The 22,583-nt window shown below is 40.4% G+C and overlaps 1 protein-coding gene across 1 annotated transcript; it reads left to right on the forward strand.

Moving 5' to 3' along the window:
- Positions 1–235: 235 nt before the first annotated feature.
- CUNH7orf77 (chromosome unknown C7orf77 homolog) lies at positions 236–20,813 on the forward strand. Its single transcript, XM_033193652.1, has 4 exons — positions 236–314; positions 2,953–3,011; positions 16,282–16,355; positions 20,753–20,813. The coding sequence occupies exons 1-4, from the start codon at positions 236–238 to the stop codon at positions 20,811–20,813; spliced, it is 273 nt and encodes a 90-aa protein (XP_033049543.1).
- Positions 20,814–22,583: the final 1,770 nt, after the last annotated feature.

The raw sequence follows: 22,583 nt of genomic DNA on the forward strand, positions 1-22,583 counted from the left end.
CCAGTGTTTCTGCTTTCACTTCAGAGTCGGGCTCTCTACTCCTCAATTTTGAGCCAAATCAGCTAGGCATGTAAAAAGATTTTCTGATGGTATAGCTGGCACTCTTGTTTCACCAGGAGGACCATGCTGGGTATCTAACTTGAGAGACATTCAAGTGAAGCAGGTGGAAGTCTGCTTCTGAGACAGAAAAGATACAAGGGCTTCCTGAGAGTGATGGTAAAAGTTACCGGAAGTAATGGGAGCAGAGAGGGTTTGTATCAAGGCTCCTGAATTCACGCAGGACGAAGCAGAAATCTACTCCTTGACAAACATGGAGATATGATCAGAAAGTTAAGACAATGGCAATAAAGAGAAGGCTGGCTTATGTCAAAGAAACGTGACGTGTGTCTCAGAGAAAGAGTACATTTTATAATGGAGAACAAAATACTTCTCATCAGCAACAAGACAGAGCTCTGCTCTAACATATATGTGTGTGTGTGTGTGTGTGTGTGTGTGTGTATAATGCATTTATAAAGTTAAAATATCATTTTGTTAAAAGTTAAAAAATGCCAATCAGACTTACTAGAGCAAATGATAAATTTGAATGTTGTTTCTTAATTAAATGTTTTCTATTCCTTGGGAAAGAAAGAGAATTGCCAAAGCAAAACCAAAAACAAAGGAAGAAACAACAGTGGAATCTACTTATCATGGGAGGTAAAGTGGAATTGCAGGAGTGCTTTATCCTTGGGGGAAAGAGGAGAGGGATAAAGCAGATGGTTGGAATTATAAAGGAGAGAATGGGGACAATGAGGACAGGAGTATTAAAAGAAAAACTTCAGCCAAATTCAATGTAAAGGAGTATAATTGAGCAATATCGATTCGTGAATTGAGAAGCCCCCAGAATCACTGCAGATTCAGAGAGACTCCAGGCGTCCCTCATGACCAGAACAAATTTATAGGCAAAAAAAAGTAAAGTGAGGCACAGAAATCCAAAGTGAGGTAAAGAAACAGCTGGATTGGTTACAGCTTGGAGTTTGCCTTATTGAATGCGGTTTGAATGCTCTGCAGTGTATAACCGTTTGAAATATGGCTGCAGGAATTGACCAAGACTTCATACACAAGGACACAAATATAGAAGTATGGAGTCCTTCTCAGGCCATATTTAGTTTGCTTTAATAGGAGATAGAAATGGCAGATAATATAACGGACAAAAAAGAGAAAGAATAAATGTCAGATTATATAAAAGGGAAGAGAGACTAACAGAAAAATAGACAATAAAGATGCTTGAAAAACTGAGATTACCTGAGAGATTACCTGAAGAAAAAACTAAATAGAGCAAAGAAACATGGAGATGAGGAACAGGAAAGAAGAAAAGGAGAAAAAAAAGAAGAAAAGAAGAAAATGGAAATCTTGACAAAGGAAAGGAAGTGCCATCAACAAGTGTGTGTCTGTGACTTTTGGATTAGTTGTGAGGTTGTAGATGTATGTCTCCAAACAACATGATTTCCAGCCTTCGTGGGCACATACTGATTATCCATTGACTGGGAACTTCAGTGTTTCTCTCCTAGTAGTATAGAAAATTCGAGTAAAAGAGGAATAGTGACCTTCCCATGGGCAGAGAAATGAACTTTCATAAATATTTACTTATAATTTATTGGTTTGTATAGGATTTGACTTCCTCCTTAAAATAATTTCAATGACTTAAAAATGAATCCCTTGAATGACATGTGATTTGAATAAATACCTAAAAGAAAAAAAAATTTCTTAATTTCCCCTAAACTGTTATTGTTTAGATTCCTGTATAGGCAGGTCCTGTGAGATTTTAGTCCAATTTGTGACACATAATTAAGAGAAACATTAAATCCATTTATGTGAAGGAAAATAAAATCCCTCACTTAAAATCTGATTCTTGCATGAATACAAGGCTATGTACTTGAGAGTATTTTGAGATATACTCTAGGTTTGCAAATATGCAAAAAAGAATCACTTGAAGGATTTCCCACATACATGTGTTAGTTTTGGATGATGTTAACTTCATTTAAAATGTGTGATGATGGTTCCCTCAAAACTAACTTAGATTTAAGATGACAACATTAGCATATATCTAACTCCATTTATGCAGGTTGCCATTAAAATGACAAAGTGGTTATTTAACAAAAATAAAAACATTTTTAAAGGAAAATAAACTCTTCACCAGTGCAGTTAAATATGGAAGAGTGACAGTCACTCTTCACAAACGTTGGGAGATTTCTACCCCATGTAAAGCAAGTAGAAGAGGAGCGAAAGAAGAGCAAATCTAACCTGCCACCTCATAGCAAGTGTATCTGGGAATAAGCGGAGATCTCACTGTAACCTTTGGCGCTCACCATCTGGGGAACTGGGACCTTATCTGGTGCCCAGGACACAATGACTATGGAGCATACTCCTGACTTAATGTTTTCCAGGTTACACACACACACACACCACACACACACACACACACACACACCCCTATCTTAGATAATTTTGGGCTGTAAATCAAAACAAATAAAATAGTATCTCCAAATGAAAAGTGTGCACCTCCTAATTTCCTCCAATCTATTGGATCTCTTAGCTGGTCACGATTTATCCTTTTTCCTCTTCCTTTGGACCCAAATGGTGCAGAAAGGGATCTATAACAATGCCTGATAGACTCTATTTCAAGCATAATTCTCCTTTTCTACGATGGTAAAAACAGAAATAAAAAAGTTCATTTTCAGAATTATAAAATTGCATTCCAATTCATAAGAAAAGTATAAATATTTTTCTCTTAAAATGAATGCAACAAGCAGGAGGAAATTTTAGAAAATTTTTTTTTCCATTCTGTTTAATAAATATGTGTCACAACTATAAGTAATATTCAAAATATTTTCAATATAGCAACCAAATGATATCTATTCAAAATCATCTAGGATATCTCTCTGTAGTTCCTTCCCTCTTTATGCTTAAACCCACAGGTCAGCATTGGAATCAAAGGATGTGAGTTCAAGTCTTGGCTCTTCAGAGTCTATCAGGTAAGTCTTCTTCAAAATGTTGTTTAGTACTTTCATCTTTAAAAATGAGAAAAATTATTCTGAGTTACTATGTGCTTGACAGTTAATATGAAAATTACATGCGGTGACATAAAAATGCTTATCCTGTGGAAAGTTCTAAATACATTTTACTCTCCTTTTTTTCTTCTCTTTTCCTTCTTTCCACCTTCACCTTTTTGATTACTATTTATTTCTTCTTCACCTCATAACTACATTATATACCTATATACACATATGTGTATATATATAGAATTTTCTTACACCCATCCCGTTCTCTATACTGAAGCCTTGTCATTTAAGTTAATCTATGCCCAGTTCTGACCAAATTCACTTGTCTTCATTCTAGTTATCCCCTTTTGATGCTCTGTTGTCTCTCACATCCAAAGCTAATATTTCTCCTTTTGGGGCTCTTTTCTTGTTGGCATTTTATGTGCTATCCTGGCTCTGTGAACTCTAACTTCAGTTCCACACCAAATTCATTAACCAGTAGTGTACTCACGAAATGGCAAAACATTGTCAGAGAAATCATAGCTGTTAATAAATCATTTAGTCTGAAATGCATAGGGTGGCGGTTAATACCATGGGGTCTAGAGCCAGACCTTGGTTGAAAATACAGCTCCACCACTTCCTGGCAGTGTCAGTTTGGTCAAATTATTTAACTCCTTTGGCCTCAATTTGCTTAAATTTCCTTGAAGTCTTGAGGTTTAAAGGGGATAAGGAATGTAATGCAATCAGCACAGTGCGTAGTACATAATAGTAGGTAACACTTGTGGAACACTCAATAAATGTTAATTCATATTAATTTGAGGATTTTTCTTTTTTTTTTATTTTATTTTATTTTTTTTTATTATTATACTTTAATTCTAGGGTACATGTGCATAACGTTTATATCATGTATAACTCCCCAATGCAATCCCTCCCTCCTCCCCCCTCCCCATGATAGGCCCCAGTGTGTGATGTTCCCCTTCCCGAGTCCAAGTGATCTCATTGTTCAGTTCCCACCTATGAGTGAGAACATGCGGTGTTTGGTTTTCTCTTCTTGTGATAGTTTGCTAAGAATGATGGTTTCCAGCTGCATCCATGTCCCTACAAAGGACGCAAACTCATCCTTTTTGATGGCTGCATAGTATTCCATGGTGTATATGTGCCACATTTTCTTAATCCAGTCTGTCACAGATGGACATTTGGGTTGATTCCAAGTCTTTGCTATTGTGAATAGTGCCGCAATAAACATACGTGTGCATGTGTCTTTGTAGTAGAGTAATTTATAATCCTTTGGGTATATACCCAGTAGTGGGACGGCTGGGTCATATGGTACATCTAGTTCTAGATCCTTGAGGAATTGCCATACTGTTTTCCATAATGGTTGAACTAGTTTACAATCCCACCAACAGTGTAAAGGTGTTCCTATTTCTCCACATCCTCTCCAACATCTATTGTTTCCTGACTTCTTAATGATTGCCATTCTAACTGGTGTGAGATGGTATCTCATTGTGGTTTTGATTTGCATTTCTCTGATGGCGAGTGATGACGAGCATTTTTTCATGTGTCTGTTGGCTGTATGGATGTCTTCTTTTGAGAAATGTCTGTTCATATCCTTTCCCCACTTTTTGATGGGGTTGTTTGTTTTTTTCTTGTATATTTGTTTGAGTTCTTTGTAGATTCTGGATATTAGCCCTTTGTCAGATGAGTAGGTTGCAAAAATTTTCTCCCATTCTGTAGGTTGCCTGTTCACTCTGATGGTAGTTTCTTTTGCTGTGCAAAAGCTCTTTAGTTTAATGAGATCCCATTTGTCAATTTTGGCTTTTGCTGCCGTTGCTTTTGGTGTTTTAGACATGAAGTCCTTGCCCATGCCTATGTCCTGAATGGTACTACCTAGATTTTCTTCTAGGGTTTTTATGGTATTAGGTCTAACATTTCAGTCTCTAATCCATCTTGAATTAATTTTCATATAAGGGGTAAGGAAAGGATCCAGTTTCAGCTTTCTACTTATGGCTAGCCAATTTTCCCAGCACCATTTATTAAATAGGGAATCCTTTCCCCATTTCTTGTTTCTCTCAGGTTTGTCAAAGATCAGATGGCTGTAGATGTGTGGTATTATTTCTGAGGACTCTGTTCTGTTCCATTGGTCTATATCTCTGTTGTGGTACCAGTACCATGCTGTTTTGGTTACTGTAGCCTTGTAGTATAGTTTGAAGTCAGGTAGCGTGACGCCTCCAGCTTTGTCCTTTTGACCTAGGATTGTCTTGGCAATGCGGGCTCTTTTTTGGTTCCATATGAACTTTAATCAGTTTTTTCCAATTCTGTGAAGAAACTCATTGGTAGCTTGATGGGGATGGCATTGAATCTATAAATAACCTTGGGCAGTATGGCCATTTTCACGATATTGATTCTTCCTATCCATGAACATGGTATGTTCTTCCATTTGTTTGTGTCCTCTTTGATTTCACTGAGCAGTGGTTTGTAGTTCTCCTTGAAGAGGTCCTTTACATCCCTTGTAAGCTGGATTCCTAGGTATTTTATTCTCTTTGAAGCAATTGTGAATGGAAGTTCATTCCTGATTTGGCTCTCTGCTTGTCTGTTACTGATGTATAAGAATGCTTGTGATTTTTGCACATTAATTTTGTATCCTGAGACTTTGCTGAAGTTGCTTATCAGCTTAAGGAGATTTTGGGCTGAGACAATGGGGTTTTCTAAATATACAATCATGTCATCTGCAAACAGGGACAATTTGACTTCTTCTTTTCCTAACTGGATACCCTTGATTTCTTTCTCTTGCCTGATTGCCCTAGCCAGAACTTCCAACACTATGTTGAATAGGAGTGGTGAGAGAGGGCATCCCTGTCTTGTGCCAGTTTTCAAAGGGAATTTTTCCAGTTTTTGCCCATTCAGTATGATATTAGCTGTGGGTTTGTCATAAATAGCTCTTATTATTTTGAGGTACGTTCCATCAATACCGAATTTATTGAGCGTTTTTAGCATAAAGGGCTGTTGAATTTTGTCAAAAGCCTTTTCTGCATCTATTGAGATAATCATGTGGTTCTTGTCTTTGGTTCTGTTTATATGCTGGATTACGTTTATTGATTTGCAAATGTTGAACCAGCCTTGCATCCCAGGGATGAAGCCCACTTGATCATGGTGGATAAGCCTTTTGATGTGCTGCTGAATCCGGTTTGCCAGTATTTTATTGAGAATTTTTGCATCGATGTTCATCAGGGATATTGGTCTAAAATTCTCTTTTTTTGTTGTGTCTCTGCCAGGCTTTGGTATCAGGATGATGTTGGCCTCATAAAATGAGTTAGGGAGGATTCCCTCTTTTTCTATTGATTGGAATAGTTTCAGAAGGAATGGTACCAGCTCCTCCTTGTACCTCTGGTAGAATTCAGCTGTGAATCCATCTGGTCCTGGACTTTTTTTCGTGGGTAGGCTATTAATTGTTGCCTCAATTTCAGAGCCTGTTATTGGTCTATTCAGGGATTCAACTTCTTCCTGGTTCAGTCTTGGGAGAGTGTAAGTGTCCAGGAAATTATCCATTTCTTCTAGATTTTCTAGTTGATTTGCGTAGAGGCATTTATAGTATTCTCTGATGGTTGTTTGTATTTCTGTGGGGTCGGTGGTGATATCCCCTTATCATTTTTTATTGCGTCTATTTGATTCCTCTCTCTTTTCTTCTTTATTAGTCTAGCTAGTGGTCTGTCAATTTTGTTGATCTTTTCAAAAAACCAACTCCTGGATTCATTGATTTTTTGGAGGGTTTTTTTGTGATTCTACCTCCTTCAGTTCTGCTCTGATCTTAGTTATTTCTTGCCTTCTGCTAGCTTTTGAATGTGTTTGCTCTTGCCTCTCTAGTTCTTTTAATTGTGATGTTAAAGTGTCAATTTTAGATCTTTCCTGCTTTCTCTTGTGGGCATTTAGTGCTATAAATTTCCCTCTACACACTGCTGTAAATGTGTCCCAGAGATTCTGGTATGTTGTATCTTTGTTCTCATTGGTTTCAAAGAACATCTTTATTTCTGCTTTCATTTCGTTATGTACCCAGTAGTCATTCAGGAGCAGGTTGTTCAGTTTCCATGTAGTTGAGCGGTTTTGATTGAGTTTCTTAGTCCTGAGTTCTAGTTTGATTGCACTGTGGTCTGAGAGACAGTTTGTTATAATTTCTGTTCTTGTACATTTGCTGAGGAGTGCTTTACTTCCAATTATGTGGTCAATTTTGGAATAAGTGCGATGTGGTGCTGAGAAGAATGTATATTCTGTGGATTTGGGGTGGAGAGTTCTATAGATGTCTATTAGGTCCGCTTGGTGCAGAGATGAGTTCAATTCCTGGATATCCTTGTTAACTTTCTGTCTCGTTGATCTGTCTAATGTTGACAGTGGAGTGTTGAAATCTCCCATTATTATTGTATGGAGTCTAAGTCTCTTTGTAGGTCTCTAAGGACTTGCTTTATGAATCTGGGTGCTCCTGTATTGGGTGCATATATATTTAGGAGAGTTAGCTCTTCCTGTTGAATTGATCCCTTTACCATTATGTAATGGCCTTCTTTGTCTCTTTTGATCTTTGATGGTTTAAAGTCTGTTTTATCAGAGACTAGGATTGCAACCCCTGCTTTTTTTTGTTCTCCATTTGCTTGGTAGATCTTCCTCCATCCCTTTATTTTGAGCCTATGTATGTCTCTGCATGTGAGATGGGTCTCCTGAATACAGCAGACTGATGGGTCTTGACTCTTTATCCAGTTTGCCAGTCTGTGTCTTTTAATTGGAACGTTTAGTCCATTTACATTTAAGGTTAATATTGTTATGTGTGAACTTGATCCTGTCATTATGATATTAACTGGTTATTTTGCTCATTAGTTGATGCAGTTTCTTCCTAGCCTCGATGGTCTTTACATTTTGGCATGTTTTTGCAACGGCTGGTACCGGTTGTTCCTTTCCATGTTTAGGGCTTCCTTCAGGGTCTCTTGTAAGGCAGGCCTGGTGGTGACAAAATCTCTAAGCATTTGCTTATCTGTAAAGGATTTTATTTCTCCTTCACTGATGAAACTTAGTTTGGCTGGATATGAAATTCTGGGTTTAAAATTCTTTTCTTTAAGAACGTTGAATATTGGCCCCCACTCTCTTCTGCCTTGTAGAGTTTCTGCCGAGAAATCTGCTGTTAGTCTGATGGGCTTCCCTTTGTGGGTAACCCGACCTTTCTCTCTGGCTGCCCTTAAGATTTTTTCCTTCATTTCAACTTTGGTGAATCTGGCAATTATGTGTCTTGGAGTTGCTCTTCTCGAGGAATATCTTTGTGGCGTTCTCTGTATTTCCTGAATTTGAATGTTGGCCTGCCCTACTAGGTTGGGGAAGTTCTCCTGGATGATATCCTGAAGAGTGTTTTCCAACTTGGTTCCATTTTCCCCCTCACTTTCAGGCACCCCAATCAGACGTAGATTTGGTCTTTTTACATAATCCCATACTTCTTGCAGGCTTTGTTCATTTCTTTTTCTTCTTTTTTCTTTTGGTTTCTCTTCTTGCTTCATTTCATTCATTTGATCCTCAATCGCTGATACTCTTTCTTCCAGTTGATCGAGTCGGTTACTGAAGCTTGTGCATTTGTCACGTATTTCTCGTGTCATGGTTTTCATCTCTGTCATTTCGTTTATGATCTTCTCTGCATTAATTAGTCTAGCTGTCAATTCTTCCACTCTTTTTTCAAGATTTTTAGTTTGTTTGCGCTGGGTACGTAATTCCTCCTTTAGCTCTGAGAAGTTTGATGGGCTGAAGCCTTCTTCTCTCATCTCGTCAAAGTCATTCTCTGACCAGCTTTGATCCGTTGCTGGCGATGGGCTGCGCTCCTTTGCAGGGGGAGATGTGCTCTTATTTTTTGAATTTCCAGCTTTTCTGCCCTGCTTCTTCCCCATCTTTGTGGTTTTATCTGTCTCTGGTCTTTGATGACGGTGACGTACTGATGGGGTTTTGGTGTAGGTGTCCTTCCTGTTTGATAGTTTTCCGTCTGACAGTCAGAAGGACTGTCTGTTGGTCTGTTGGAGATTGCTTGAGGTCCACTCCAGACCCTGTTTGCCTGGGTATCAGCAGCAGAGGTTGCCGAAGATAGAATATTGCTGAGCAGCGAGTGTACCTGTCTGATTCTTCCTTTGGAAGTTTCCTCTCAGGGATGACTCCACCCTGTGAGGTGTGGGGTGTCAGACTGCCCCTAGTGGGGGATGTCTCCCAGCTAGGCTACTCAGGGGTCAGGGACCCACCTGAGCAGGCAGTCTGTCCGTTCTCGGATCTCAACCTCCGCGTTGGGAGATCCACGGCTCTCCCCAAATCTGTCAGACAGAGTGGTTCGCCTCTGCACCGCCCCCGCTGCTTTCCCTATTGGACCTCAGCTGTGGGCTGTCCCCAGAGGTGGAGTCTACAGAGACAGGCAGGTTTCCTTGAGCTGCTGTGAGCTCCACCCAGTTCGAGCTTCCCAGCGGCTTTGTTTACCTACTTAAGCCTCAGCAATGGCGGGCGCCCCTCCCCCAGCCTCGCTGTTACCTTGCGGATAGATCTCCGCAGACTGCTGTGTTAGCAGTGAGGGAGGCTCCGTGGGCGTGGGACCCTCCCGGCCAGGTGTGGGATATATTCTCCTGGTGTGCCTGTTTCCTTAAAGCGCAGTATTGGGGTGGGAGTTACCCGATTTTCCAGGTGTTATGTGTCTCAGTTCCCTGGCTAGGAAAACGGATTTCCTTCCCCCTTGCGCTTCCAGGTGAGGCGATGCCTCGCCCTGCTTCAGCTCACGCTGGTCAGGCTGCAGCAGCTGACCAGCACCGATTGTCCGGCACTCCCTAGAGAGATGACCCCAGTACCTCAGTTGAAAATGCAGAAATCACCGGTCTTCTGTGTCACTCGCGCTGGGAGCTGGAGACTGGAGCTGTTCCTATTCGGCCATCTTGCTCCGCCCCAATTTGAGGATTTTTCAATTCAGTGTGAGAATTAAAGCACAGGTGAGGGACATTACTGAGAATTGCTTTAATTACTTTTTTGTTTCTGTTTTCATCTCACTTTTTCATACCAACTGCTTCCTTTTATTTAAAACCTTGTAAAGTTCCTAATAAATGTGAAAAGAACTTTTATGTTTGAGATTCAGAAACTGTAGTACTTCTTCAAATATTCATAAACAGAGAAAAATAATTCTGTCAGTATGGCCACTTAGATTGTATTAGTCTGTTCTCACAGACTAATGAAATACCTGAGACGGGGTAATTTTTTAAGAAAAGAAATACTTAATTTATTAAGAAAAGAAATGCTGTGAAGAAATACCTGAGACTGGGTAATTTATTAAGAAAAGAAATTGACTGATAGTTTTGCATGGCTGGGGAGGCCTCCGGAAACTTACAATGAGGCAAAAGGCATCTCTTCAGAGGGTGACAGGAAAGAGAATGAGTACCAGGAGGGGAAATGTGAGATGCTTATAAAACCATCAGATCTCATGAGAACTCCCTCACTATCATGAGAACAGCATGGGGGAAACAGCCTCCATGATCCAATTACCTCCCATGGGTCCCTCCCACAGCACGTGGGATTATGGTATTACAATTTAAGATGAGATTTCAGTGGGGACACAAAGTCAAACCCATATCATAGATATACTCATTTAAATTCTGAAGAAATGCCTAAAAACTGTTTACTAGAATGAATAATATAACATGTTGTAGATGAAGGTGACGGAAAAGGTTTTGAGTATAAAAGTGTTTTTTTACTTCTAGCATTTTGAGTTTTATCAAGTGAAAAGTATTAATCTGGCAAGCATTAATTAAAAGTCTTGACTTCAATATTTCTATAGGTAAGTCAGATCTTTCTGTGGTTTGTGTAATTTTCATTGCAAGGCTAAAGCTTTAAATTTGGCATTCATACTTCTGTCAAAATTCATTTTAAGTCATACATAAACATGTCATTTGCATGTTAATTAACTGCCACAATTTCCTCTGTAACAATCTCAGTTTGGAAGTGCACATAAATCACAGCTGAACAGATTTCTATTAGTTCCAAACTCACATATGAAGTAATTGTTGTTTTTCTGAAGAAAATCTGTAGTCAATGTGCAAATTATACATTTTGTTTATACAAGCAATCTAGAATGGATGTTTTAGTTATGCATTTGTTTATATATGAAACTTGGACTTACAAATCAAGGACTATAAATATAGAAAATATCTCTCCAAACTAAAGTGCAAACTCCACGTGATCAAATTAAACAGTGGCTTCTGGAAGCAGTTAGCCTACTCAGGCAATCGTACCCAGTAGCATTACCTTCTGTGAGGCAGGCGAGGGAGCTCTTCCCCACAGTATTCTGAACTAATCTTGCAGAAAAAAATCAGGTGCCAGAACGCAGCCCAGTCAGAGAAAACACCCTACAAGTTCAAGCAGCATCTTGACAATGCTATATTTGGAGACCATGAGAAACATAGTTAGGTCCTTTCTTGAGTTTATGAAGGTTTTCAGTGATTCCAAATAGTTTTGGAGGAAGACTAAAGTTACAGCATCCACTCAGAACTTTAAAAAAAAAAAAAAAAGAAGAAGGCTTTCCATTTAGTAAACCCATCCAAATGCACTCTCAGCCTACAATCTCAAGTCGGCTTAGGGACTGGACAAACTACACTAACCAGGAGAGCGCCTTCTGGACCAGCTTCCTCTGGTCAGGTCTTTAAGGCTGCTGAGTTAGGAAAGCCTTTACTCCTGGGTAAGGTTCTAGGAGGTGGAAGATGCCACAGCTGTGAATATGTGGTGGACTTTTACTTTGGATTCTGGATCCCTTCCTTCACATATCTTTCAAGAGTTCTTAAAAAAAAAAAAATTTCATGATCTTGGAATGCTGATGTTTGAACTGCCTCTGCACTTGTTAAAGAATGATTTGGGCTATTTATTTTTGGAATTCAACAATTAGAATTATGTGTTTTTTTAAATTCAGTTTTAATTTGCACTACAATTGCTATGAGCCTCCCTTTTTTACTAAAAGCATTATGGATAGCATGGAAATTTTTTTTTAGTAAACAATGATATTGAGGTTGCATACTCTGTCTTAAGACAGAGTAACTATTTACGTAGTGACTATATTAATAACAGGTGGGTATACTTTTTTAAAGAAAAATTTTCTGAGTTAGTTCTATGTTTACACACATAAATTTTGAGGTGCTCATCTATCACAATCACTGTCATTAATGACAAAAGTAGAAGCATTATGCTATTGCTTTCAGCAAGTCAATGGACATTTCTTAGTTTCAGCAACGAGCTAACAATAAAATCAGGGTTGATATTGAGCTGTGATAAAATAAACAGTTCACATTAATTTTTCTCAGGAATAAATAAAAACATAATCAGTAAACATAGGTTATCATGTTGAAATAACATTTTTTTGTTGTTGTTGTTTGTTTGTTTTTGAGATGGAGTCTCACTCTATCGCCCAGGCTGGAGTGCAGTGGTGTGATCTCGGCTTACTGCAACCTCTGCCTCCTGGGTTCAAGGGATTCTCCTGCCTCAGCCTCCTGAGTAGCTGGGACTACAGGCGCCCGCCACCACGCCTGGATAATTTTTTGTATTTTTAGTAGACACAGAGTTTTACCATGTTAGCCAGGATGGTCTCGATCTCCTGACCTCGTGATCTGTCCGCCTTGGCCTCCCAAAGTGCTGGGATTACAGGCAGGAGCCATTGCGCCCAGCCAACCATGGTATGTTTTAATAGATTTCTAACATTCACAAAATAATTGAAGCGGGAATGTATGTTTTGAGGGAAAGGAAAGAAAAATGAAAGCATATATTAAAGAGAGAGAGAGAGAGAGAGAGAGAGAGAGAGAGAGAGATACACATGACCAGATAAGGCAGTATGGTGAAATAGAAAGTAAAGGAAGGCCGGGCGCGGTGGCTCAAGCCTGTAATCCCAGCACTTTGGGAGGCCGAGACGGGCGGATCACGAGGTCAGGAGATCGAGACCATCCTGGCTAATACGGTGAAACCCCGTCTCTACTAAAAATACAAAAACTAGCCGGGCGAGATGGCGGGCGCCTGTAGTCCCAGCTACTCGGGAGGCTGAGGCAGGAGAATGGCATAAACCCGGGAGGCGGAGCTTGCAGTGAACTGAGATCCGGCCATTGCACTCCAGTCCGGGCGACAGAGCGAGACTCCGCCTCAAAAAAAAAAAAAAAAAAAAAAAAAAAAAGAAAGTAAAGGAAAAGAAATGGAGAAGAAAAATAGTTTACGAGTGATAGGCCAGTAGAAATTACTTCCATTTTTCTCACGGCAAAGTTCCTTCCCGATTTCTTGAATTAAAAGGAAGAAAATTGTTATGTGAGAAATATTTCTGTCGCATGGAAATACATTTTGTTTTGCTTCCATATTGAATGAGGAACATGAATTCCTTCAGTTAGAATGTCAAAGATAATTTTTTTCAGAAACTAATACATACATTTTATTAAGCAATTTTTTCCAGAATGTTTTCAAGGTTAGCATGCTGCCATTTTGCCTGGTCTGCTCAGCTCCAGACAACTGGATGATTCGGCTTCTTCCTCCTCTGCCTTTTTTGGCTTCTTTTTCCCTCTACCATCATCTCCATCTCTCCCTGAGTCCACACTCTTCTTCCTGCCTCCATGCCTCTTCCTTCACTTACTTCCTCCATCATTGTTCTCCATGTGTCCCTTGGCTTTTTATCTCTGTCATTCATATTCTATATTTTTCTCTCTCTTTCCCTTTTTCCTTTTTTCTTTCTGCATTGCGAGCAATATAAAGTAGACCTATGAGTTTTGAAAGATTTGGCATGTAAATTAATAAAATTTTGTGGTTTTGTTATAATTTCAAAGTAGGGTGATTTTAATTTAAACACAACAGTCAAACTGAGGCAGGATAAGTAAGATTAGGGAGCTGTATTAGTTCATTTTCACACAGCTATAAAGAACTATCTGAGACTGGGTAATTGATGAAGAAAAAAGGTTTAATTGACTCATAGTTCTGCAGACTGTCCGGGAAGCCTGGCCGGGAGGCCTCAGGAAATTTACAATCATGGCGGAAGGCGAAAGGGATGCAAGTAGGTCTTACCATGGAGGAGCAGGAGAGAAAGAGAGCAGGGGGAAGTGCCACACACTTTTAAACAACCAGATCTCATGAGAATTCACTCACTATCAAGAGAACAGCAAGGGGGAAATCGGCCCCCATGATTCAATCACCTCCCACCAAGCCCCTCCTCCGTTATGTGGGGATTATAATTCAAGAGGAGATTTGGTTGGGGCCACAGAGCCAAACCGTATCGGGGCCATACTGACTTTATCCCCTTGAGAGGTGACAATGTGCTAGCGGCCCTCACTCTTGGCGCCTCCTTGGCCTCGGTGTCCACTCTGGCGGTGCTGGATGAGCCCTTCAGCCTGCCTCGGCACAGTGGGAGCCCCTCTCCCGGCTGGCTAGGGCGGAAGCTGCCTCCCTCTGCTTGCTGGGAGGTGTAGAGGGAGAGGCAGGGGCAGGAAGAGGGGCTGCCAGGACGCTGGCAGACCAGTGCGAGTTCCGGCAGGCACAGGCTGGGCTGGACGGGCTCCGCACATGGAGTGGCCAGCCAGTGCTGCTGTCCCAGGGTAGTGAGAGGCTTAGCACTGGGGCCAGCAGCTGCGGAGTTTGCACCAGGTCCCTCAGCAGTGCCAGCCCGCTGGTGCTACACTCAAATTCTCACTGGGTTTAGCAGCCTCCCCGCGGGACAGGGCTCGAGACCTGCAGTCTGCCATGTCTGAGCTCCTCCCCCTGCGGTGGGCTCCCCACGGCCTGAGCCTCCCCAACGGGTGCCACCCCCTGCTCTGTGGCCCCCTCCTATCAACAGCCCAAGGGCTGAGGAGTGCAGGTGCAGCTCGAGACTACGGGGCAGCTCTGCCTGCTCTCCCAGTGCAGGATCCACTGGGTGAAGCCAGCTGGGCTCCTGAACTGGATGGGGACTTGGAGAACTTTTATTTCTAGCCAGAGGATTGTATGTGCACCAATCAGCACTCTGTATCTAGCTAACCTAGTGGAGACTTGGGGGACTAGCACTCTGTGACTCTGTGTCTAGCTCAGGGTTTGTAAATACACCAATCAGTACTCTGTATCTAGCTAATTCTGTGTCTAGCTAACCTAGTGGGGACTTGTAGAACTTTTCAATCTAGCACTCTGTGTCTAGCTCAAGGATTGTAAATGCACCAATCAGTACTCTGTCAAAACGGACCAATCAGCCTCAAGATAGACCAAACCGCTCTCTGTAAAATGGACCAATCAGCAGGATGTGGGTGGGGTCAGATAAGGTAATAAAAGCCGGCTGCGGAGCCAGCCAGGGGCAACCCACTCTTGTCCCCTTCCACACTGTGGAAGCTTTATTCTTTCGCTTTTTGCAATAAATCTTGCTGCTGCTCACTCTGGGTCCACGCTGCGTTTATGAGCTGTAACACTCAGGCAACGTCTGCAGCTTCACTCCTGAAGCCCACGAGACCACGAACCCACCAGAAGGAAGAAGCTCCAGACACATCTGAACGTCTGAAGGAACAAACTCCGGACACACCATCTCTAAGAACTGTAACACTCACCGCGAGGGTCCACGTCTTCATTCTTGAAGTCAGTGAGACCAAGAACCCACCAATTCCGGACACACCCTTGTGTGAAGCCCCACGGGGCCCTCCATAGACAGCTCTACATCCCTTGCATCCTTGTGTGCATCAGTACCTCTTTTGCAAGGTAAGCAGTCCTGCAGGATACCAGCAGACCACCAACCAGATAGTTACAAGTTCCTGACGTCCAGTGTGGCCTGGGAAAGAGAATAGAAGAGTCTTATTCCTGATGGAATTTCCCCATTCTCCAAGCAATCAGCACCAGAGAAGCTATTAGGTACAAATTCCTGCTTTGGGGGAAGGGAAGAGGGAGGAGAAAGGAAAGCGGGTGGCCAGGGGCTTCTCTAGTGTCCTGCATATGCAGCTAGGCTCAAGGTTTAGCTTTTAGTAACCTTTTCCTCATTTTAATAATAATAATAAAAAAAGCACCCATAGGTGGAGATTTTATATGCTCATGATACACACGATTTGTGTTAGGGCATGATACATGCGATGCATGTTACAGCTGCAGGTCTGCCTTTGCACACTTGACCTTCCCAGGTTGTATTTTATGAAAATGTATGTACAGCTTCCATCAAAGGAATTCCTTTGAGGCACTAGCTGCTGTCTCCCTCTGAGTAGCTTGCTCTGCCTCTCAGAGCGTACTTTTGCTTTGCAATAAACTTTACTTACTCTTACTTTAGGCTTGCTCTCAAATTCTTTTGTGCGGTGAAGTCAAGAATCTGTACCTGCTCACCAGCAACAAAACCACAGTGAAGTAAGGATATGAGTGATGTGTGCGTGTGCATGCCCACGCATGTGTGTGCGTGCATGGTGTACATGTGTGTTGTTAATGTTGCTTAGAATATTCTCCTCGTTCATCATCTGACAGTCTCTGGTTCCTCTGGTTCATCATTCAAAGTTTAGTTCAAATGTCCTTGAAAGTCATTTCTGTATGCTCCCCTGCTCCCAGTTTAAATTATATCTTTCTACTACACTCCCTTAATAATGACCATTTCTCAAGTTTCTTTTATATGCCATAGTTGTGCTTCAGACTTTATAAACATTATCTCATTCTAACAACAACTCTTTAAGTATGTCTCATCACCCTTAATTTACAGATGAAGAACCATGGCTCAGAGAGGCCATGGAATTTGTATCAAGTACTCTGGGCAAATACTCTCCTGCCTCCAGGCCTTGGTACTTGCTGTTTCCTCTGCCTGAGATGCTCTGACTCCAGGTCTTGGCATGGCTGGCTTCTTATTTCTAGTCATCTTTCCACTCAAAAGTCACCTCTTTGGAGAAGCCTTCCTTGATTACCCAATCTAAAGAATTCTGTATCATACCTGCCTGTTTTATTTTTTCTTTATTTTCTGAAAGTAACTCATCTGTTTACTTGTGATGGTTAATATGGAGTATCAACTTGATTGGATTGAAGGATGCAAAGTATTGATCCTGGGTGTGTCTGTGAGGGTGTTGCCAAAGGAGATTAACATTTGACTTAGTGGACTGGGAGAGGCCGACCCACCCTCAAGCTGGGAGGGTACCAGCTAATCAGCTGCCAGCGCGGCTAGAGTAAACCAGGCAGAAATTGGAAGGACTTGACTTAAGTCTTCCAGCCTTCATCTTTCTCCTGTGCTGGATGCTTCCTGCCCTTGACATCAGACTTCAAGTTCGTTAGCTTTTGGACTCTTGGACTTACACCAGTGGTATGCCAGGGGCTCTTGGGCCTTTGGCCTCAGATGAAGGCTGCGCTGTCAGCTTCCCAATTTTTGAGGTTTTGGGACTCGGACTGGCTTCCTTGCTCCTCAGCTTGCAGAGGGCCTGTTGTGGGACTTTACCTTGTGTTTGTGTAAGTAAATATTCCTTAATAAACTCCTCTTCATATATACATATATCCTATTAGTTCTGTCTCTCTAGAGAACTCTGACTAATACAATTGTTGACTTATATATTGTTCATCTATTCCACTAGTTTTAAACAAGCATAAGAGGAAGGAGCTGGTCAACCTCCTTCTCCACTGTACCCTCAGCTCCTGGAACAGTGTCAGGGGTTATCATAGATGCTTAGAAAGTATATAATGAATAAATAAGTGAATGAATAAATAAATAGAGAAATCTTGGACCTGGCCCTGCGACTTTTCTACTTCATGTTCTTTCCACCCCATCATAATAGTCTGTACATCATTTAAGAATTTTTATACTGAAATACCTATATTCTTAAAAAGTTATGCTAATACTATTTGTATTATGTCAGGGTTCTCCAGAGAAATAGAACCAATAGGCTGTATGTGTGTGTGCATGTGTATGTGTGTGTAGAAAGAGAGAGAAATTTACTTTGACAAATTGGCTCACTAAATTGGCAGGAGGTCTAACGAAGAGCTGGTATTGCAGTTGAAATCTAAAGGCAGTCTCCTGGCAGAATCCTCTCTTGCTTGGGAAGGGCAGTCTTTATTTAGACCTTCAACTGATTGGATGGGGCCCACCCACAGACAGCAATCTGCTTTCATCAAAGTCCACCAATTTAAATATTAGTATCATCCAAGAAACCCTCACAGAAACATCACTTATATTCCTCAAATAACCAAACTACATTTTTCACCTTAATGAAGAAATGAAATAATTTAAATCAGTAGGCATTTGAAAATTTAAAAATTTAAGTATTGATTAAGTGGCTATGACACGCAGGGCTCTGCTTGACGCTGGCCTTAAATAGGTGAATGAAATAGACACATTTCCTGTGTTCATAGAGCTTATTTGATGGTAAAATAAACATATTTATATTATCATATATGATTTTCATGTGTAATATCAAAAGAAACAACCTAAATTTTCTCCACACAGTGTCATGATTACACATTTATAGAATTGTTTTTTGTTTCTCTTCACCCTGTAAGTGTGTCTTCAGCCTTCTTGCCCTTTCCTAATGGTTACATATGCAAAGGACACAGTTGTGTTTATTAGAACCTCAATATTATTGCTGGTTAATTTGGATGAGTGACTGTTATGCTTAGGGCTTCAGTGTCTTTATTTATAAAATGAGTGTAATACTTTCTATATTGTCACAATAGGATGGGAATGCAGTCAACAGACAGAAGATTTTAATGGCAAATGGTTAGGAAACCAGAGAGGCAGAAAAAACAGAGAACAGACACGTAAAACAGGAGTCAGCACAGTGAGGTTTCAGAGGCAGTTGTGACTTCTCCTATGACCTCAGCATTGCGGTGGAATTACATAGCTTCAGATGATACTGCCTAAATGGAGCAAGAACACCATCAGGTAGGAGAAGCTTCCTTTGCCTTTCTCTTTTTTTTTCTTTTTCCTCATGGTATCAGCCAGGCTGTTCTAGAGATTCTGGCTACAGGCCTGCTTCCTCACTAGGTGCAAATAACTACTGCAAAACAAAATTAGCACCTTCTTGAGTGTTTACATGGAGGTGGGATGAAGTGAGGTTCTATTACTCACACTCAGGCTTCAGCAGGCCTGGGCGTCAAGCTCTGTGAGTACCCCTCCTGCAAACAACTGTCTCACAAAGATAATATGAAATGTTGGAAACACCTAGCACATAACATGCACTCAATCAATTAAAAACTGGAATGTTATGACATGTATAATTTTATCCATAATTCTATAGGTATATTGCTATATTACCAGATTGACTTGAAATGATAATATTCTATGAGTTGATTTCTTTTTATTACTAAAGTCACTCATAACAGCAAGCTATTGTTATTGTCATTCTATATGTTATTACTCAGTGCATTATTCAGCATGCTATACCCAGAATGTATTCAGAATTTTTATATTTCTAATCTCCTGTGCATTTACTATTCCTAAGTTCCCAGGAGAAAAGGGGGACACTATTCCTCTTTGCATGTAACTAATACTGGTGGGTACAGGATATTTTACTCATTATATTGATCAGGAACAAGAGTGTAATGTACATGCTTAAAGGCGATTCAAATATTTAATTGGTTTTAGTAGGAAGGCGATTTTCCTTGATTCTCTTCATGTTAAGAATAGCAAATTATACTATCTCTGAATACAAATTGTACATTTTAAAAAGTCATTCAGTTGCATTATGTTACATATAAAAACATGCAAAACTTGTGATTTTTTTTATGTAGACTTATTTGTACTTTCCACAGTCTAGATGTAAAACCACTTTGTATTCAACCCCAATTACTCTTACCATATGCAGAAACTGTTAGCAGGATAGCTGTCTGTTAGTAAAATTAAGAGTTGATTAAATAAAGAATAAAAACAAATCTGATCATGTCATGTCTCTCAAACAGCATGACACCCCCACAAGCAGACACACACATGCAGACACACGCCCCTTAAATGCTTCATTGACTTTATTTCTCTGTCAGGGTGGAGACAGAACTCTGTATCATGCCTCTGAGGCCCTTTAGGATGTGGATCCCCCATGTCTTCAGCCCCATTCATGCCACAGTGCCTTGGCACTCTCCGCGTTAGCCACAATGACCTCCTTTCAGCCCCCGCAACTGATCATACCGTTTCCTGCCACCATGCCTTAGAACATGAGTGTTTCCTCTGCCCACAATAACCTTTCCCCTCCCTGCTTAGTTAATATCTAAGGATCCTTCAGAACTTCTTTACAGAAGTTGTTTTCAATTTCTGGTTTACTTAAAATACTCCAATCATAGATTCTAAGCACCACATATCTCTCCTTCAGATTTGTGCCGATTGCAATTTCTCATGTGCTTACAGGAACTTTTAATTACTATGCCTGCCTCCCCATCCTCATTAAACTGTGTGGGCTCTGCAGGATGGAGATACAGTCCTTGGTTTCTGCTCATCGTTGCGTTGCCCAGTCCCTAGCACTGTGCCTTGCAGTAGTAGAAATTGACAAGTATTTGTATCCAAAAAAAAAAAAGAAAAAGAAAAAGGAGCATGAGCTGTGTGTGAATGAAATTATTGTAATGTTGGCCAAGTTTCCACAATATATATTTGTGCAGAACTATCAGAAGACATAATACAGGGTTTAATTCATCTATTTGAAATATTGAAATCAAAAGATTTTTGTGAATGAAGTGCTAATTGTTTCTGCCCTTGCTTTGAATTCCTTGGGGCAGCTACTAATTTGCCAAATGCCTTTTATGAAAATGTTTGCATTTTCTTTTATTTTTATTTGTTTTCTTGTCATCCTTAGGGAGCAGAATGCCTGTCTGACTCACCCTGACAGATCTGCTATGGCAGGTCTGCTGTTGTAGAAAATTCTCCACCCCAGGGGCTTTCTCTCTCTTGCAGGGAAGGCTCATGAGCAAATGCTGTCATTAGCAACCATGCATTGTTGAAGACATATAGTGAGAAAATATGTCAGGCGTTGTTTCAGTGTACCAATTTTAGTAGAAAATCATGAAGAATTTTTGAGATATTAACTGTAGATTAAAATAACCTTCAACCTAAATCCTGAGAATTTCCCATGGTATTTTGATTTTCTTTTGGTCTTTCTTGGCCATCTTTTAAAAATTAAATCATTTGCTTTTGTTTTTCTGGGAAAAATGCTTTTATCTGAGGATTTTTCTAAGCTGTACCATTATTAGATTTCACTTCCCTTTTTACATAGTCTATTTTATACCTATTGGTTTAAAATCATCAAAAGAGCCGGGTGTGGTAGCTCACACCTGTAATCCCAGCACTTTGGGAGGCTGAGGCAGGTGGATTGCCTGAGCTCAGGAGTTCGAGACCAGACTGGGCAACATGATGAAACCCTGTCTCTACTGAAATACAAAAAAATTAGCCGGGCATGGCAGCATGTACCTGTAATTCCAGCTACTCGGGAGGCTGAGGCAGGAGAATTGCTTGAACCCGGGAGGCAGAGGTTGCAGTGAGCCAAGATCGTGCCACTGCACTCTAGCCTAGGTGACAGAGCGAGACTCCAACTCAAAAACAAACAAAAAAACCACACACACACACACACCAAAAATAAAATAATCAAAAGACATCTTTCCTAGAGCTGGGACAATAGACATATCAAGCTTCCTTATAGAGTAGCTGTCTTTTTGTAACTGTGCAAGTATACCTCACTGTTTTTTGCGTAACAGATAGCAGGTAAATATTTGCTAAATTAGTAAGTGCTTAAATAGTTATATGTATATGTACTTTTTCTTTTTTTTTTTTATTATACTTTAAGTTCTAGGGTACATGTGCATAACGTGCAGGTTTGTTACATATGTATACTTGTGCCATGTTGGTGTGCTGCACCCATCAACTCGTCGGCACCCATCAAGTCATCATTTATATCATGTATAACTCCCCAATGCAATCCCTCCCCCCTCCCCCCACCATGATAGGCCCCAGTGTGTGATGTTCCCCTTCCCGAGTCCAAGTTTCCTCGTTGTTCAGTTCCCACCTATGAGTGAGAACATGCGGTGTTTGGTTTTCTCTTCTTGTGATAGTTTGCTAAGAATGATGGTTTCCAGCTGCATCCATGTCCCCACAAACCATTCTGGGAAATAGGAACCCTTTACATAATTTGATGAAGACGTGTTGTTGTTGCTTTTTAAAATTTTCTAAAGCTATAAACCAGAGTAATAATCCTAAGCTCTGCATGGGGCTACAAACCTGGGTGAATGTATAGACTTGACCAAAAAAGGAATTCCCTATACAAATAACAGTGCCTAGAATAATAGTCAGGATTAAAGGCTGATTTGTTATGGGAACTTCTAAGATAATTGTTTTCAGACTGTTTTCTTTCAGGTTTTAAGTTCAAAGGGTATCTATATATGGTTGATTATAAAATAAATATTTGGCAGGAAAGGGTTGAAATTCAAATATAATAGGTAGTAGGAAAGGGGCCACAGGATGATTAACACTTGGGCTTGTAAATAAATAGTTATAATTGGAATTCTCTCATCTAACTTGATTAGAATCTGTATTTGGTTACAGAATTAAAAAGCACTGAAAGTAAGGAATCATTGAAAAGTTAATATATACCTTAAATACTTATTTTAATCTAAAATATATATAAATGTTCATTT

This window comes from Trachypithecus francoisi, unplaced genomic scaffold (assembly GCF_009764315.1).
Source record: "Trachypithecus francoisi isolate TF-2019V2 unplaced genomic scaffold, Tfra_2.0 Lachesis_group4, whole genome shotgun sequence".
NCBI classification, from domain to species: domain Eukaryota; kingdom Metazoa; phylum Chordata; class Mammalia; order Primates; family Cercopithecidae; genus Trachypithecus; species Trachypithecus francoisi.

Bases quoted from the DNA above. Each gene is read 5' to 3' on its own strand.
- CUNH7orf77 (XM_033193652.1), top strand. From the start codon at position 236: ATGGGAGCAGAGAGGGTTTGTATCAAGGCTCCTGAATTCACGCAGGAC. The intron at 315-2,952 runs AGATATGATCAG...GCTTAAACCCAC, and splicing joins CTACTCCTTGACAAACATGG to AGGTCAGCATTGGAATCAAA. The intron at 3,012-16,281 runs GTAAGTCTTCTT...CTCTTACTTTAG, and splicing joins GGCTCTTCAGAGTCTATCAG to GCTTGCTCTCAAATTCTTTT.